Source organism: Cylas formicarius, unplaced genomic scaffold (assembly GCF_029955315.1).
Source record: "Cylas formicarius isolate icCylForm1 unplaced genomic scaffold, icCylForm1.1 PGA_scaffold_10__41_contigs__length_53128322, whole genome shotgun sequence".
Classification (NCBI taxonomy): Eukaryota; Metazoa; Arthropoda; class Insecta; order Coleoptera; family Brentidae; genus Cylas; species Cylas formicarius.
Window position 1 is genome coordinate 50,020,767 of NW_026844214.1, and position 20,469 is coordinate 50,041,235.

General features: G+C 33.9%; 1 protein-coding gene across 2 annotated transcripts in view; it reads left to right on the top strand.

Moving 5' to 3' along the window:
- LOC132704723 (organic cation transporter protein) overlaps positions 1 to 20,221 on the top strand; it is a 40,111-nt gene extending 19,890 nt beyond the window's left edge. The window contains exons 4-7 of one of the 2 annotated variants that reach the window (XM_060674931.1): positions 2,255 to 2,573; positions 19,080 to 19,275; positions 19,328 to 19,482; positions 19,575 to 20,221. In XM_060674931.1, the coding sequence (XP_060530914.1) occupies positions 2,255 to 2,573; positions 19,080 to 19,275; positions 19,328 to 19,482; positions 19,575 to 19,754 (850 nt within the window). In that variant the 3' untranslated portion in view covers positions 19,755 to 20,221. Of the gene's footprint in view, positions 1 to 2,254; positions 2,574 to 6,738; positions 10,230 to 19,079; positions 19,276 to 19,327; positions 19,483 to 19,574 lie in introns of those variants that run through there. The other variant, XM_060674922.1, reaches the window with a different exon arrangement.
- The last annotated feature ends 248 nt before the right edge of the window (positions 20,222 to 20,469 follow it).

A 20,469-nucleotide genomic window follows, 5' to 3' on the forward strand; every position in this document is an offset into this window, starting at 1 on the left:
CTGCGGTGGTGTCTTCATGGTAATCCAGGGAAGAATCTTTAATATTTTTCGCAGACAGAGAAAGTTCATTTGGAATCCAACCATCTTTAGAGCCAGCATGCAAAATAGTTATTCTTTTACCTCTTTTTGATGGTGCGTTTGTTTTACACTTATCAGTTGAGTCAACCCAACCCTTTTCCGGGGAATCATAAGTGTCGAACCAGGTTTCATCCAAGTGAATAATTGGCCTTTGTTGTTCTCTGTAAATCCTAATTTTTCCTAGATATTCCAGTCGCCATTTCCGAATTCTAAAAGATTCCATTAAAACTTGCCTTTTGTCAATTTTTTAAAATCTAAAACCCATGTGTCGAATGCACTTCCATAAGGTAGTTCTGCCACATTTAACACCGGTTTCATCTTTTTCAAGCTACTTAATTAAGATATCTAATGTAGGCACGCTTTGTTCCTCGTATAACTCACTTTCATCTACATTCGAGAAAATGTCAGCATCGCTTCTTTTTTTCCTCGCCGCAATGGGATTATTCACAATTTTCTATACGGTTTGTGTTGGAATTTTCGTCAATGTGGCCGTTCCTTCTAAAGATGCTTGCTTGCTTGAATTTAAATTCCGAAACTTTAGGTAATAATCTTGTTACATTGTATGTTAATGACCAACCTTGGATAATCCCATTCAAAAGCAATTGGTCACTTTCTTATATCTATGAACAGACCATACCTACCATCCAGTGAAAACAGCCTGGATCACAGTCAAAAACCTTCGTAATATATACGAACATATTGCAGTTTAAATTAAACTCTTAAGAACGGTGTTAAAATAAACGCTTCTACTTATTCGAAAATAAAATCGAAAATCAAATTTAAAACGGTCCATATACGTTTCAAAAATGCGGATTAACAATCTGCTGGGATTGGTTTTACCACGAAGGTCTGCTGTTAAGGTACTGTAAAATACTATATTTCTTGGTTTTATGGCCGACTATAGCGTTCTCTATATTTGATTTATGGTTTTACCGGTTACTTCTAATTATTTTTGCTGAATACTTTCCTATACGTATTCGAAATATTATTTTTAATTATTTTTTCTCCAAAATGTGAATAGAAAGCTACAAATTTGGTTGTGGTTTGCAAAACCAACGTACATTTAATTTATCTACATAGTGACTCACAAATAGGGTCGAAACTTTATTTTCCCAAACGAAACACCCTGTGCATTATTTGAAATCCTGACTTGTTTGTTGATGGCATGTTTTTTTCTAATTGTGGCGATTATTTTAAATAAAACGTATGCGTTGTCGCTGGCCGTGAAAAATTTTATTGCTTCCAATAAAAAAAATCGCTTGCACATGTTTTACAACTCAGGTGTTATCTGCGCCACTTCAAATAGTTGTGAAAATTAGCATTACATCGAGGCAAATATAAGGCGCACTTACTGCAAATTGTATGCCATTTTTGCGAAGCATGCAAATTATCGATCCCCTCCTGATTTAAAAGAGTAATTTGATTAGATTGGTTTTAGTTTGAAATAAAAAAAATGTTTTTAATTAATGTGTCAATTTTGTTAACGCAAAATGTTGCCGTAAATTGCAAAACTACAGATATTTACGAAAAAAATTAAAAAAAAAAGAATAAGTTAAGAGCCGAACGACCAGTGGCGGCGGAGATTTTTAAAACTGTTTAGAAAGCCAATGATTCAAATTAGATAATTCCTTCCCTTTCGTTAACAGTAAAAACTATTCGGAGAGTTGCTATAGGGTGAAACTAAAAAATGTTAAATATATTTAATTTATATTCAGTACAAGTTTTACTCTATGCTGCACCGAAAGTCTCAGAACGTCATCGTAATAGATATTCCAAGGACGTATCCCTGTGGTACCCCACATATCCATCCTTTTTCCCTCATGTTTAGTCACCTTCTTCCAGTTTCAGTTAATTTCTGAACAATCCATAAACCGACACAGGAGGAATCCGGAATTTTTGTATATAGTATTAAAGTAGCTTGTTTTCCTGAAAAAAAAAATTATCTTCGCTAAAACTCGTGGTCATCTGCATCACATCTCAACAAAAATAGTTTCCCATTTGCAGCAAAAACCGAGTGAAACTTTTTCAGATGTCTGTGGTGTGAAGTCATCGTTTATGTAAATCTTGCTTTTACCTTGCATACCACAGCTTTCAGCTTTCATTCCTCCCGTTCCTCTGATTCGAACCTAACATGCTGATGATTTTGAGTCAATTTTTTTGTTGCTTTTCGTTTCAGATGGATGGGCGCTGTTGCCCAATCGATGTACATGTTCGGGGTGTTCACTGGGGCGGTAACACTCGGCAACATGGCCGACAAATACGGTCGTAAACCGATATTTTGTTGGTCCGCTGTGCTGCAGCTGATGCTGGGCGTAGCGGTGGCATTCACCCCAGAGTACTACTCATTTCTCGTGGTGACTTACCTTTATGGAATATTCGGTTCCGCTGGCAGCTACATCCCAGGTTTCGTGTTGACGATGGAACTGGTGGGGCCCAGTAAGAGATCAGTGTGTGGGATTTCGTTTCAAGCCGCCTTCGCAACCGGGATGATGTTGGTGAGATTGACATTTTTTTCGTAATAAATAATGATTCCTCAAGTAGCGTCATAGATAGTCTAACGATTTTTTCATTTCGAATTTTTAACATTACTTTCGATCACCCTGTGCTAATTTATTTTTGAAATGTCAACACAGACCCCTAAAGTATTAGAAGTGTAAAAAATAAAAAAGTAACATTCGCTGAGGGACGTGACTAAAAGCTTTTTTGAGTAATATACCGATACAAAATGCAAACAAAATAGTATTTTACCTTCGTTGTGTATGGCAAATTCAAAATAAGGTCCACTTAATAAAAATACGAATCCTTACATTAAATACAGTATTCACTTAAACAAAAAATCCTGAAATTCTACAATTAATCCGTTTGTGTGACTGTTAAAATTAACGCACGATCTAACGGAAAAAATTTTGGTATTTTTTTAGAATTTTCAAAGTTTTTCGAAAAAACACAGACTACTGTAATACTGCAATTCCTCCTGCATCGGTTATTGTTTAATCGAAGTTGGCAACGTTTCACCAATCATACTGTTGTCTTCTTCATAGCTTAACTGAGATTGACAACTGACTCGAAATCTATTCTGTACCCGCTTATATAGTGTTTAAGGGGAGAGGAGCTAAAGAAGGTGCATGAACATTTCCTCTGATTCTCATATTGGTGAAAGGTAAAGACCTGAGTCGCGGTTAACATAGTTTGGTTGCTTAGAGATATCTATAGATTTTAGGATTGGATTAAAATTTTATATCCGGTTTCGTGATTGTGTGCCGATGAACTATTTGTCTTAGTCTTAAGGCTATTTCATGTTCTTTAGGCCTAATTGATATTGTTCGTCCGGTCTCTCCAATTTCTTTGCCGCATAGTCTTGGCATCTCAAACGGAATTTTATCTTTGAGGAATCGAAGATCTTGAGAGATTTTTGAACAACTGGTAAATCTGATTTTGACATTATGTTTCTAAAGAAGTTTTGATATGTGGTCAGTGATGTTTGGAATGTAAAAAAGGACAACAGTGGCAAGTGCTTTCGGGCTCTTTGGAAGGATGTAATGTAGTGAATTTATTGGAGAGAAGAGTGGATGTAAGGTGTTTTAATTCTGGGTTCAGTGACTTGGGTTGAGATAGTTTTATGGCTCTCTTGTTTTTTGCGATAATACATGGGTCAAGGACGCAGCTGGAACTTTTTACAAGAATTGATTTTTCCATGTCAAAAAGTTGGTGTGATGATACATTTACCACAGTGTTTGCCAGTTGAGAAGAGTTTGATTTCTTCATTAGTGTTGATGTTAGTTTTTTAAATTATTGAATGTGATTTTGGTGAGAAGATAAACGAAGATTTTTAGCATTATCATAAATCATGGTATCGAACTCGGATGGGAACAAGCGATTTCAAGATGTGGAGACAGAAGAGTCTTATTGTTTTGTTCTATTTCTTTCTGGGTATGAAATGATAAAAATTATAAGCGGATGAAGTTTTGACATGATGAGATATATTAAGAAAATTGGGGATAACGTTATGGTATGTGTTAGAGCCTATCGCCCCAATTTTATGCTTTAATTTAATTGCAGACGTGACAACGTCGCGCCCTTGTAACAGACAGTACGTATTAAACCGTCATGGTAGTCGGCACGCATCGCTGCAAACAATAAATGTTTCTTAAATAGTTGATGTAAATCATTTCAAGTGAGAAAGAATTTGGTCATTACCATCATGCAAAACAGTATCTACAGCGTAACAAAAAATCAGTGTACAAAGTAATCTCACCAGCTTCTTCTTTCTGTGTTTGATGTCGCCTCCATGAAGGTTAAAGAAACTTCCAGTGTATTTTATGATGGAATGCTTAATATCTATAATGCGGATGTTATTAGAGCGAAGAGCAGATGTAAGGTGTTTTAATTCTGGGTTCAGTGACTCAGGTTGAGATATTTTTAAGGCTCTGTAAACAAGGGAGTTAATAAGCGATGATTTTTGAGCAGGATGGTCACGGGATCATGCATGAAGGTAGATTTTCTGTAAACAGAATGGCCCAACGTTACGCCTGATTTACGGATTTCTTTTTGATATTGTACGTAGTAATTGAATTAAACCAGCCGACTTTCCAAAACATGGAACATATATGGTAATAATTTAGTAGAGCTTGTCATGAAACAATGAGTAGGCAGAGCCAAGATCCTCTTTTAAAATTAAAATTATTCTCCAGCGACATAGGAAATTTGTGGACTGAGGAAATTGAAGTGACACGTGGATAGCAGAACGATGGTCATCTTGCCACTACCATACAATCGTTGACAATGTTATTTCTAACCAAGTTACTGTGTGAGAGGCTCATGTGTAGTTGCTAAGCAATCTAACATGTTGATTTTGCTTATCAGTGCCTAGAAGGTCGATATATCAGACATCCGAATATCGGATGAAGTCTGTTTATATATATATAAGAAAGTGACTAACTGATACGAATTAAGGAAAGACCCGGGCAAGCTGTAAGAAATATGGCCGAACAGGTCCGTACTTTGCTTAGAATTTAATTATTTGGTGTTTTGTTAGGAAATATATTTATGTTTAAATCTAAAATAAAATTACAAATTATTTTTATTACCTGCTTAAATTACTTAAAATTATTCACACAATATATCAGTATCACTATCGCTATCATCGCCTGTTCTAATTATTATTTGTTCTATATTATTTGCAATAAGGATATATGATTGTTCTGCTTTTTATATATGTCTAACAGAATTTACCCAACTTTGTGGAAGGATGTTAAAAACTTCGGTTTCTACAAGTTTGAGGACATTGGAGTTAACACGGGGAAAAACATTGTTAGGACGAATGGCAGATTTCAGTTGGTGCCAACCATGTTCAATTGGATTAAATATACATTGCTAAGGTGGAATCCTTAAAACTGTATGCATGCAGTGCATAATTATCACAGACGTATTGCTTTTGTAGGTTCAAGCTTTGTAAAACCTCAATTAATTGCTTTTTGCTATAATCTTCGTGAAAATAAATGTCGTTATTATACATGCAGTTTTGGATTGTTGCTTTTGTGTCACATGAGAAAGGGGTTTTAGTCAACTGTCTACTGTGATAACTTACAATTACTCCATTACAATGACGCTATTAGGAGCAATGTTTTTAACTAGTTTGTTTTAAAACCAACTTTGAAATAAATGAGCGGTGGTGTCTTCATGGTAATCCAGAGAAGAATCTTTTATTTTTCGCAGACAGAGAAAGTCCATTTGGAATCCAACCATCTTTAGAGCCAGCATGCCAAATAGTTATTCTTTTATCTCTTTTTGATGGCGCGTTTGTTTTACACTTATCAGTTGAGTCAACCCAACCCTTTTCCGGGGTATCATAAGTGTCGAACCAGTTTTCATCTGTAAATCCTAACTTTTTCTAGATATTCCAGTCGCCATTTCCAAATTCTAAAAGATTCCATTAAAACTTGCCTTTTGTCAATTTTTTTCAATCTAAAACCCATGTGCTGAACACTTGCATAAGGTAGTTCTGCCACATTTAACACCGGTTTCATCTTTTTCAAGCCTCCTAATTAAGATATCTAATGTAGGCACGCTTTGTTCCTCGTACAACTGGTAAATTTAACGCAGTATTATGTACATTCGAGAAAATGTCAGCATCGCTTCTTTTGTTCCTCGCTGAAATGGGATTATTCACAATTTTCCATACAGCTGATGTTGGAATTTTCGTCAATGGGGCCGTTTCTTCTAAATACGCTTGCTTTCTGGAACCACGTTCAATGAGAGTCAAATAAACATTGTTTATAACTTCCCTAGTCTCAATAGAATAGTGTTTTCTACATTTGGGCGGGAGCATCTCCTAGACTCGCACATATTTTGCATAATTCGCACACGATCCAACACACGCTGTATTACACAGGAAATAAGAATGATAACTAATAAACTTAAACTAAGCAGTATACCAAACCAAAGAATATTAAACACAGGTAGGTATAAAATTATTTTTTATTACGGATAACAATTTTACCTGAATTTAAATAGGTAATAATCTTGTTGCATTGTATTATAATGTCCACCCATGGAAAGTCTCATTCAAAAGCAATTGGTCACTTTCTTATATCTATGAACAGACGATACCAAGTAAAGCCATTGTTTCCTTTTTCTTCGTGACAGCTCAGTCGTTTTTAGGTCGCCGCGTGGGGGGCCGTGATAAAAGACCGCCAGCTGCTCCAGGTGGTCTACGGTTGCCACGCCCTGCTGCTAGTCTTCCACTTCTGGCTGATGGACGAGTCGCCGAGATGGCTCTGGGCCAACGGCCGAGCGAAAGAGGCCGTGGACATTGTCAAAAAAGCATTGAAAATGAACAACAACCCGGTCAACCTGGAAACTGCGGAATTCGTCAGTAAGGGTAAAGCTGCGATCCGATCAGACACCGAAGAAGCCGGCATGACGGATCTGTTCAAATCTACGCGTCTTCGTACCATGACCTTGAACGTCTGCCTGTGCTGGTTCGCCAATTCCCTGGTGTACTACGGTTTATCTTTGAACACGGGCAGTATGAAAGGCAATCCGTACTTGATACTATTCCTCATGGGGCTCGTGGAACTACCCAGCTACGTACTGACGGTGTACGTAATGGATAAATACGGAAGACGTGGAATAATTGCATTCGACATGATGGTTGGAGGTGTTTGCTGTATCGTGGCTGCGAATCTACCCACGGGTAGCAATTCGGCACTCGCGTTCGTCGTTTTGGGGAAATTTTTAATAGCCAGCTCGTTCGCCGTGGTCTACAACTATTCGGCGGAACTGTTCCCGACGGTGGTGAGAAACTCGGCCATGGGTTTGGGTTCCATGTGCGCGAGGACTTCCGGTGCGCTCACTCCCCTCATAACCCTGCTGGATTCGTTCGATCCTAAGCTGCCTTCCGTTATTTTCGCGGTGGTGGCTTTGATTTCCGGTTTCCTCACTCTGTTCTTGCCCGAGACGTTGAACAAGGCCATGCCGCAGAGTATAGAAGACGGTGAGAATTTCGGAGTGGGGGATACTTGCTTTACCACCTGTTTTCGAGGTGTTATAGATGGCGAGGAGGTGATGAAGCCGACAGTGGAACAACTCCAGCCCCTTAAATGATTTTAATTCCATAACCGCTGAGTTCAGTGGGTATTTTCTCCCTCGGGTGTACTGGGTTACTCGAAGCGTACTATGGAGGGTTATCTATATAGAGAGTTGCAGTTTTGATTAGCGATACTGTGGGTGGGGAACACCGGGGTTGGTTGTGCCATTTTTAAAAAAGTAATTTTATTATTTTTTAAAGCAAGCTAACGCCGGTTCTTGTTGTTGTTTGTATTCTACAACATGTGTTCCATATAAAAATACAAACATTTGTAAATACAAATAAAAATTAAGAGGTATTCAACAAAAAAACAACAGCTAGTCTTTATGTCACAAATAGGGGTTCCTTGTGACACTGCTGGGGTTAGTTGTGACACAACTACGTACATTACATACTATTTTGGCAAATAAAGTACGGATCTTTATCTGTGCAATCTATATTAACCCAATATTTGCACTTGGTACATCGAACTCTTGTTTCCCCTGTAAGAGAATTCGAGTCATGCTCTCCACAAATCAGACAAAATGTTTCCTTGACATCTTCATCAGAGCTGCTTGATGAGGCCCTTATAGTTATCTTTTTCTTCTATATGCCCTTGCTTCTATTTGTTGCTTTCTTTTTGCAATTCCTTTTCTTGTTTCTTTTTATATTCTTCTTCTAACTCGTTCTTGTTGGGGGTGTCAGTCCAAATAGCCGCAGGGCCACATTTGTGTCCTCTTTTGGTGTTCGTCCTTTTGCCCGCCTCTGGTTCCGAAAGTATACCTTGAGGTGAAAAAGATGTCGCATAAATTTGTCACATCTACCTTACTTTTTGGAGCAATATATAGATTTAAATCGGATGTTAAGTTTGTGCTTTTGGGTACAGCACCACTTTCTACGGTTTTTGGGGAATCATTTTTATCCAATATTGGTTGGGGAGGCAATTCGGGAGACTGGTTATGATTGAACCCTCTTTCGACAGTTTCTGGATTTTTGGAAAATTTAATTGATTTCTTGGTAAAAAAAATCATGCTTTTTTTATCGGTTACATGTTTTATACATTTAAGTTTAAGATTCCGGAAGAAAGTTTCACTGTTCGTCATTAGTTTAAATAAAATGAATTTATTTATGACAGCGCTCCGGGCGCCTAGCGTCTCGAACTGCATTGCAGGACTTATCAGTGATAATTTAAAATAATTATACAAAATATTCTTATTATACAAATGTTATTATTGATTGTTATTTTATAATAATTATTATTAATACAATCTTATTTTTTTTAACAATGTTATAAAGGATACTATCAATTTTTTTATTATTTTTATTTATTTATTTATTTATATAATTTATTTATATAATCAACGTAAATTTTTTAAAACTGTTATGGTCTATATTAATTATTTTTAAATTTACTAGTCAACACTCTATCTTTAGTTAACAAAAGAAAAACCGGTCCGTTACGATTTTCATTTGATTTTCGTGTATCCTAGTTTATACGCAAAACATGAAATAATTATTAAAAATAAAAGCTGAAGTGTTGTTGACTTGTGTTTTTTTAGTTAATATTTTAGTATTATAATTTTTAATTGTAATAATAATATTTTCTGTGATTTAAAATGGGCCGAGTGAATTATGAAATTATGTGATTAAAAAATTAGTTTTAATTATTATTTAAATATAATTTTACCAATTTAGTTAATCATAAAAATGATTTTGGTGTTGATGCTGATTGGACTTCTTTCGCTACATCTCATGACAAATGAGCGTGTGATGGTTTAGCAGGGAGTGTAAAAAGACAAGCTTATCGTGCTAGTCTTCCACACGATAAAAACAAGCACATAACAACCCCACTTTCCTTTTTTCAGTGGGCCCAAAGTTATTTTAAAAAAAATACTAACCACGATTCGAACCTTTAACTAAAATAAAAAATGCTCGCCAATTCCATTATTACAAACCATTGGAAAATTTATCACTAGACTGCTCGTTTCAAAGGATGAAGAAGTAGTTATTTAATAAAAGTAAGTTTAAAAAAAATAAAAATAACTAACGACAAACTTTCAATTTAATTATTTAAGCTTTTTTGTTCTATTTAGTCTATTATGCTTGTTAATATTGTTAAAAAAAATAAAATTTTATTTAATTTAATTAATTTTATTAAATTTTTATTTATTTGTTTTATAATAATATTTTGTATTATTATTTAAAATTATCACTGATAAAATGCAGTTTTGTTTAAACTAATGACAAGCAGTAAAATTTTCTTCCGAAATCTTAAACTTGAATATGTAAAGCATTTGTGTTAAATTAAAACTTAGTTAACAATACGACAATAAACAAATAATTTTAACTCGTTAATATATTCTTAAAATATAGACATTTGACCCTGGATGCTGACAATTTCATAAATTTATCTGTTAGGGTTGATTTTTAATCCATTTTTTAATTAAAAGTGCTTAAAATTTTCATTATATAAAAAAATTGTCAAAATCAAAGTTTTAAAAAATCGTTTGAGGGATCAATTTTCCATCATAAGTACTTATAAAAAATATATATAGATATATAGATAGATACATAGTGGTAAATGCGGGGTCCACTTGACGTGATCTTACTCATATCCCACTTGCTTAACCCCCTTCCTAGCAACTATCCGATCGGGCTTTTGGACCGTGGTGATCCCATTTCATCAACATTGTAGATATCTTGAGATTCAAACTGGTGACGGTCTAATACTTCCTGTAATAGTGAAAGAAAAGTTTCGCCGTTAGTTCTATTAAAACTAGTTGCCCTGGTAAGACTTATTGCCTCAGTAGTTCTCAGAGACAGAGCGGAATGCCGTCTAAGAAACCCAATTTTATTTTCAACCCAGTTTGGACGAACTTCCACATAAGTCCTCATTAGGTATATTTCTAAAATAAATAACAAGCGAGGTAAGATGTGCCAGTCACAACCTGCCTCAAATTGATTGTCACAACTACATAAACAATATAAAAAACAAGGATATAAACCCAAACATCACCATAAACTCTGCGTGCCGTAAGGTTTATTTTGATACATACGCTTTCCCAAAAGAACCTTTGCATCCAAAGTTATTAACTATGACACTAAAATTATACTGAAGGAAGACAGAGGCAGAGAATAGGATATTTTTGAGTATTTATGCCACGTTGGCAAGTCGCCTTTAGCTGTAATGGCCACTGTCACAACCAACCCCGGTGTCCCCTACTATTTATACGTGATACTAAATATGCCGTTTCCAAAATTTTCATGCTACTTTTAGTTTTTAAGCTACGGAGCCAAATTGAAAATTTTGCATTTCCCGTGAAACTCAATTCCGCTCTCGGGATTAGTATACAGGGCCAGATCAGAAAGTAATCGAACCCTACGCAACGCAACAAAATAATACAGAAGGTATCACAACATTTTGCTAACCTTATGGTCACAAAAGAGGAGCTGAAAATTTTACAAAAAGTTCAAGTTTAACCCCTAAAAGCTGAAAGTAGTATTCATGTTCTGTCAGATCCTCAACAAGCAGTAAATGAAAAAGTTTCCTACCGCTGGAAATAAAACTAGTATACAAAGAAAAACAAAAAAAAACTTTACAAAACACGCTGTATATTTTTTCATTTTTAATAGCAGTTTAAAAGACCGATCCAACGATATATATCCTGAAAGCGTCTCTAATATGTATTTTTTGAAATTGCTCTATCGATAATAGTAATAAACAGTAACAACGGACACACCATTTCAAAAGCAAAATTAATAATTTTCGATTAAATTTTCAATAATACAATGATTTACGGCATTTAATCCCGCTCAACTTGTTTATTATGTGGATATACAAAATGTGATGTATTATTTTTAATTTTAATTTGTCGTTGTCTACAGTTTAAGCATATTATTATTATTATTATCGTATTATTAATATATAATTGGTGGCAATTAATTTTTTATTTTTATATACTATCTCTTTTAAAGTGCCCTACAAAAACAAGTCCAGTGGGTTTAAATCAGGGCTTCTTGCTGGTCTATTGTGCACGATCTATTGTCTAAAATTTTCATTCGACAATAAAGAGCACCATCTTGTTTCCAAATTAGATTTTCTATTTCAAAAATAGTATTCCGAATAAGAGGCTCAATATTATTTCTTAATAAATCTAAAAAACCTGCTGTCAGATGTTCCTTATAAACCGATCTTATACCACGTTTATTTGTCTCAAATTCACAAAGTTTATTTTCACGGCTGCAGTAATATTTTGTCGATTATGTTAATGTTATCGATGCCGCAAATATAGCTTCATGATTAAATTAAAAATAATTAAACTAAATTAAAATGATTATTTGAAATATTTATTCATTTATTTATTATCTAATAAAGAATGTTTATAATATTTAACAGTGTTTAAAATAACCAGCAATTTCATTAAAAAAACATATTAAAAATGCTTTCACAATTAAGCCAGAAAACTAAGAAATTTAAATAATTGCCTGGGAACTGATAAAAATCTTCAACAAATTCGAAACGGTGCACAATACAAAAATATGAAGATTATACAGGGTGTTTGATTACAAAAATTGAAAAAACATATTGCAAAACATGGCAACACCGCATATTTGATAAAAATATTTCAATGTTGTCTGAGGAAAAGCATTATTTCCTAAGACATTGCGCAGAAAAATGTTTTAAAAGTTAATATGATACGTAACCAAATCCTTTCCAACGAAACCTGAATTCCGAATATATTCACTAATAACGGTGCATCGATATATACATATTTATATACATCACTGAATTCGTCTTTTAAAGGGGTTTTTAAAAATGTAATAAAATATAGGGTGTTACAATTGGCGTCCACGTATATAATTGAGTGACAATTAAAATAATACAATAAAATTGAAGATCATTTTACTGTAAACAACGTTTGTATTCACTTTTCACAACTCACAGATTTCGAGATAAGGTATGGGCCACCCTGTACTTATCTACATTTTTGTACTTTTATATTCCAGACTGCCTGTATTTTTCGATTCAGAATTAACGACGGGAGGCAGAAAAAGAGCTAAAAATATTTCCTTAAATTTGAATTCGAATTTTAATATTTTTTCCCCATTTATTTGCCTAATAATTACTCGAGATATTTTTCCAAAGAAATTATGTTTACCTAAAATGAGGTTTTGCGCTGTGAAAATTTATTTTCCTCCATGAGAGACTCCATTTTCTTTAATTTGATTATAGACGGCACTTGATAAAGTTCTCGAGAAATCTTCCCAAACAAATTGTGTTTACCTAAAATGAGGTTTTGTTTTGTGGCAATTATTTATTATTTAATATTTAGTAAATTAATTTTTTTCACTAGAAACTCTATTTTCTTTAATTTAATAATAGGCGCCACCTTTACATTTTTCCCAATTTATTTGAACTATAAACTTATCGAGATATTTTCCCATAGAAATTTTGTTTACCTAAAATGAGGTTTTGTGTTGTGTCAATTATTTATAAATTAATAATTACTAAACTTATTTTCCGTCTATTTATTCTTTATTGAATCACAAAATAAAATAGGTTTATTCTATTTTAAACGGCCGTTTAGAAATTATCTTTGTGTATATGGCTCTCTGTAACAGACTCTCTGCTTATTACGGCATTTCCATAAATTGGCCCCTTGCACCATTTTATCAGAAGAGATTTATGGATTTCATCGTCTGTAATTCTTTTCCATCCGTTTGTTTAATTGGGAACTCGCTAAAAAATTGTATATATCACTTAAGATTAATGTATGGTGCGTATGTTTGAATAGCTCGTCTTAACTTAAGAAAACTATTTTTAGCTGGTTATATAAATAATTTATTATATTCTAATTTTGGTTGTGTTAATTTTTGGTTAGAATAATCTATGGTACTTATATCACTTAATATAGTCTGTTAACTTAAGAAACTATTTTTTTACTGTAATAAAAATAATTTATAAAATTTTGCTTTTTGTTGTGTGAAAATGACGAGGAAATGGTAAATACAAAACTTGCAAAGAGTGTTGGAATGCACGATTTGAAATTATTTTAAAGTATACAGGGAGGCCCAATAAAGCGAGAGGAATGAAAATATGTTTTTTTCTAATGAAACACACGAAAATTCTTCAACATTCTCTATTAATAACAATACATACCCAAACCTAATAGTTTTTCCATTATTTTAATTTAAAAAAAACTAGGTGATATTAGCGTTATTCGAAGATGACGTAAGCGATATATGCAACACAACTTGAATTAGAGTATTCAAAATATTAAGCGTGTTATATACCTACTTTTAACACTTGGCGATTTATTTTTATTTATTTATTTTACCCTTCTTTTGCCTAAGACTATTACTATAATGTTAAGTGGCCATGACAAAACTATTAGCCAATAGGGCTTTGATAAGAAGAAGAGACCTTTGTTGGACTCTTAGATAAAGCAACGGAGGGTTACTAGCAATTTTGCTGAAAATGACGGCCAAATTCTAGATTCACAGGAAAAGTAAATAATGTTACTACAAATTATGGTACAATAAATGTTCAAAAATATGCCTTCTACTTGGATACAGGTGATGCACTTAATGGTGTTATTGTCTTACACTTCTGTAGGATGATTCACATAAAGACGATCATTAACATATCCTATAAAAACAACTCTAGTCGTGTTAAGTCACATGATCGAGAGTGCCATCCAATAAATCCACCTCTACCGATCCATTGCTGCGAGGTAAAGATTATTTAAAAATTGTCCACCTTTTCGACGGTAATGCGGAGGAACTAGATCTTGCTGAACCCGCACTTGTTGGATCTCAATGCTATCAACTTCTTGAAGAAGTTGAGGCAAATCGCTCTGCAAAAAGTTTCAATAACTAGACCCGTTAAGTGGTTCGCGAAAAAATATGTTCCGATAACTTGTATATGGGTGTGTGTGCATATGTAAAGTGTATTATTTCACATCACACATTAAGTGATCAATGGTTTTGGTTAGGCATTTCTCGTACCCGGAATGGCATACATGCTTACAGGATTACTGAGAAAAGTAGCTTCATCGGAAAATATTGTTTTAGCCAGAAAAATTGGATCGGCCTCTAACGCTTCATTTATAACCATAGAGAAGTTTACCATTGGTTCAAAATCGCGGTCTAGAAGTTCTTGGTGTAGTTCCATATCGAAGGGATGATATTCACGATTAACGATAGAGTGCGTTGTACCACATTAGCTAGGTACTACTGCTACTGCCCTGGGAATTATTTTGAACTTGAAGTAAATTTTCCAATTCTTTTTCCTTATGGCTAGTGGTTGGGTTTACCATTTTTTCAGATTCAATGCTACCACTAGAATCGAGTTGTTCTATTAAACACCGAAGAAATTATCTAGCTGGTATATCGTCGGTATACAAGAGAAAGTCTAAATTTTCTAGAACTCAATTTGTATAAGTAAAATATTCAAAACGTAATATATCTTCATTTTTTTATAAATGAATTCCATAAGTTGATATTTTGCCATTGTTCAAGTCCATATGTAAAAAACTTACAAAGGAAAATGACCAAGTTCTCCCGATATCATTGCTCTGAAACTCCGAATACATAGTTGTCCTTTTTTTATTTATCGTTCAAGTTTTATAAAAAGGCCATTCACACATGGAAGCAGATTCGATGCATAGTGCAATAGAACGTACCAAAAGGTATCCCAGTCTTTTGCTTAAATTACTGGAAAACAATTATGACAGTAGTACGATTTAAGAGAGGAAAAAATAAAATTTCTATTGCATGTAATGTTTAGCAGCTGAGGTACGACGATTTTATTAATCTTAGAGAACTCAGTAAAACAACATTAAAAATACGATTCGAGACGAAAGTGGTCAAAGAGTACAATGTCTGAAGATCAAACAACTCCGGAACAAAAAAATTAATATTGTTCGGGTACAGTTACGATGAAGAATACAAAGTTCTAAATGTAAGAGGAAAAGAGGAAAAGTAAAGGGTGGACCCAGTAGTACACCGAAAGGATCAGATTTAAAAAAGTGCTACTCAGAACCATTGCCAATATCCAAAAACAAAAAGGATGACTGAGTTACACTTTACCGAACTGGAGTTTTTCCCAATGAGTATCATCGCTGGTACATGAACTTACCAAGTAATAATTCCATAAAAGACAAATGCCCCGAATCTGCACAAGACGAAAGCAGCGATGATGAAGTATAATGTTAGGATTATTTTAATGGCACTTAGTTTTTCTTATTAGTAATTGTTATTGTTTAATAATTTGTTATAACCGTGAATTTGTTATTTAAACAGTTAATAAATGTTAGGTGAACAAATTGATCTTAATTTCCTTCGAATAGGACAATAATAGGTGCAGTTATATTTTGACTAATAAAACAATATAAGATTTTTTGATTATGATAGTAGATTAACAAAAAAACTACTTTCAAAATGTATTGCCACTAAAATAAACTTACAAAAAACAATTTATTTTATATTTATGAGAGAGCAAATTTTCTTCGAATAGAAAAATAATAATAAATAAAACAATACTTAAGTTATTTTGACTATAGCAGTAGATTAACCAAAAAATATTCAATATGTGTTTCCACTAAGATAAACTTGCAAGAAATAATTGCATTTTATATTTGTTCATAAATTTTTAAATATAAATAGCTTAAAACTGTTAATATTGCAGTTGATCACTTTCTCTTGTATATCGACGTATATGTTTATCAGGGTCTCAATCTTTATTGGGTTGACTTTCGACGGACCCTCTTCAATATACTTTAACGACGTTATTACCTATTGTTATTGGTAAAGCTATTAACAACAACAAATTTAACGCCATTATTATCGATATATTAATAGTGAAGAATTGAAGGAAAGGAATAATAATAACAATAAAACTCATCGTATAAAAATACATTGTCTTTTTCAAAGCGAATTTATTCCTACTTCGGATTAACCGAAAAAGAAGCTAGAAGAAGATGAATCCAATATAAATACAAATGTAGACAACAGATTCATAATTTACCTTGATAAAACATGGTTCGATACACACGACACTGTATCCAAAGGATGGGTTGATTCCACTCAAAACTGTCAGACGAAAGCACCTTCAAATTAAAAAAAAATACATTACCATAATCCTATTATAATTAATCTGAATGACGACTCTGATCGTGAAACAAATTTAGACATTTAGAATAGTGTAATTATGTGTAGATAGTTTTAGTTATGAATTTATTATATATAGAGAGAATTTAGGTCTGTAGGTCTATTAGGTCTCCATACAAAGCTATGTATTAATCCAATCTGTATAACGAAAGAAAAAAAGGCACGTCAGGTAACAAAGTAATTAATAGACTCTTTTACCCTCTCAGAATTCCTTACCCTAATAACCTAATTACCGAGAACCTGGTTATCCTAAAAGCACACCATTGTTTCAATCAGTTCTAATTTGGCTTAGTGAATACGGCGAGCATGGCGAGTAAGCGGAAAATTTCATCAATAGATGATAAAGTTGCTTTAATTCGGGAGATAGAACGGGGAGAAAAGAAAAGTGATGTGGGACGTCGATACGGACTTACACCGTCGACTGTATCCACGATTTGGAAGTGCAAAGAAAAAATCATTCAGTCTGAAGCGGCAGGCGTTTTAGTAAAAAACTAAGGAAGCCATATGCTAGATGCAGTCAACTTTATTATTAAAGCTTGGAAAGAGGTGACGGCAGAAACAATTCAACGACTTATTACCGAAACAGAATGCGAACAGGACTTGGAAGATCAGCCACTAAGCGAGTGGATAAAGCAGTGTAAGGAGTTGCAAGATTTTATGGTGATAGATCAGAATTTGCCTACAACGCCAGACTTGACAGAGGAAGCCATATTACAACAAGCAATAAATGGCGAGGACGAGCACCAAGAGGAAGAAGAAGATGAAGAAGTTGACCTGGGACCACCACCAACCATTCATTCATTCAGTTAAGCTGCTAGATAAATTTTTTATGTATCGTGGGGAAGATGCCTCTCTCGAAGAAATGGTGAAAATACAAGCCAAAGTACGAGATGCGTATTGGCATACTAAAAAAAATCAAAAGAAAATGGCCGATTATTTGGAACATTAAATGTAGTTCTTAAATATTTATATAAAATCTTACTAAGTAGATGTTACAATATGTATATAAATTAATTAAATATTATAGAACATATATGCGTATTGTTATTTTTCAAGTGCCTATAACTCTATAACGGAAAAAAAAGCAGTCCCTTCAATTTCGCTATATAGAGTTTCGATTGTATTTAATGTCATTGTTTTTCCTTATTGTAATTTAGTAAGGTTATACCACCCACTTAAATAAACAAAAAAAATCGATTATTACAAAAAACCTTTGAGAGTTTGTCTCTAATGTTCTACCGGATCCAAGTTTTATTGCCCTCGGCAGGTAACTTCCATAATTACGAGCAAAAGCTAGCACCATGAAGATTAAGACAGTCTATAAGTCGCCTTGTAAAGTTTCACTGCCTCACCCAGTATTTAAAACATATCAATTGAATCAGCTTTAGGAAAATCCATGCTTAGTTTGTTTTTAATTTATCGATACTACAATAAATTTCATGAATTGATTTACTCAGTAAAAGTTGATAATGTCATTTTGTCATTTTGTTATGTAATAGCAATAGCCTAGGCAGGGTAAATATTGTTAAGTTAACATTAATCGCAAAGTATTAGAAATAGGCATATGATTTCCTTAATAAAAGTTGTAGGTTTTTGTAAGATCTTTCAGAAAAAAAAAATGGTGTGCCATCATAGAAAATTTATACTTAAAATGATAGAAATATATTGGTTTATTTGGAAAACCATGTATTATCTAATCCAAATTCCGTTGCATGTATCTTTTACGTCATCTTTGAGTAACGCTAATATCAAATACGAGTAAGCTTCCTTCCAATATAATGGCGTTATCGTAATTTGTTTGTGATGTGTGAAGTGTGGAAATACTAGTTTTTTTAGAAAAATTATAATATTGGAAACACTATTAGGCTTAGGTATATATTATAATTAAAAAAATAGGGGACGAATTTTAAAAGGAATTCAAAACTAAATTTAAAAATGGGGGTTCCATTTTAAAAAAAGTGTTTTTTATTAATCACTCTTTTTTGAGCCACCAACAATTTTAAATTGTGCATCCTAACATTCTTTATAACTTTTGTATTTACTACGTATAACTTTTGAAACAAATGAGATATAGAACATTAGTCTATCTTTGATTCACCCTGTATATATTCCATAGCTACCAGAACAGCTTTAAAACTAACCTTGGACTTCGGTGGTTTTCACCTAATTTTGCTTCAAGCAAGAATTTCTGGATATAAAGCTGCAAATTTATGTTTTTAAATCCCTGTGTGCCACAATCCGACTCTACTTTGTCCCATTTAAGGTCGAAATCTACGAGAGGATGAACAAACCAATACCGACCACGTGGGCTCTGAATGAGAACGGAGACCCCGAAGTCGACCCAAAAATAGCTATGGAAAGTAGCCGCTTGCAGCCGCTAGGTGGATCTGAGGAATCCGGAGGTTATAAGGGTACAGCACTGGCCATGATGATCGAAATTCTGACGGGAATATTATCTGGTACTGTACCATTCTTTCGCATGCAGATGAACGATTAACGCTTTTCCTATAGGATCAAATTACGGACCACTGATACCCAGATGGGGAAAAGACCAAGCAACTGCCAACCTGGGTCACGTATTCATAGCCATCAACCCTGAGGCGTTTGCAGCTGATTTTGAGAGCAGATTAGGGGATTATTTGGGTTTCATTCGAAGCTCGGAACCGGTAATCAAGATAGTCGTCATAGTTATTTACCTTATTTAGAAGACAACTTGAACATTGGAAACGAATTATAAAGCTAAAATCTTGTTTTCTAGAAAGACTTAACCAGACCCGTATTGGTTCCTGGAGATCCCGAGAGAATCCACATGGACATGGTCGATCGTCAAGGTGGGATTTGCTATGTCGACGACCAACATCTTAGCAACGACAAACTGGCACAATTGCTAAACGTGAAAGCTATGAAAAGCTATGTAATATCTGGAAACCAGCAATAAACGTTAAATTGTTTTAAACGTATGGTCTGCCTAAATAAAAATATTGGAGACTGAGGCAGTCGAGGGTTCTGGAGCCTTCAACTCTGCAGAACCACAACCCAGGCAGCAAAAGATATCTATAATGTCCCTACAATCTAAAAAAGTTTACAAAACGTGTTGCATTTTTGCAAAACAACACGAATACATTCACTTTTCGTACGCTAGGTCGGCAATGTACAATTATATATTTTACAGAAGGGAGTAGAAAAAAACAATACACAACTCACAAAGCAAGATCCCCCAGAAAAAATAAAGAAACAACTCAAAAATAAAGAAAAAACCTGTACTTATTCACCCCGTACCGTACATTCAATTTATCTTGTTCACATTTTAATTGGCTGTAACTTTTTTGTTTTTAGAGGTATCAAGTTAAACAAAAAAATCGAAATGTGGTGTTAGTAGTGACGTATAAAACAAAATATTATCAATCTTCTGACATATAAGCCTACATCATATTTTGTTAAACGGAACATCCTGTTTATTATATATGTGTTTAATAGGACATGGTCTGTTCATAGATATAAGAAAGTGACCGATTGCTTTTGAATAGGATTATCCAAGGGTGGTCATTAACATACAATGCAACAAGATTATTACCTACAGTTTCGGAATTTAAATTCAGGTAAAATTGTGGTCCGTAATAGAAAATAATTTTATACCTACCTGTGTTTAATAT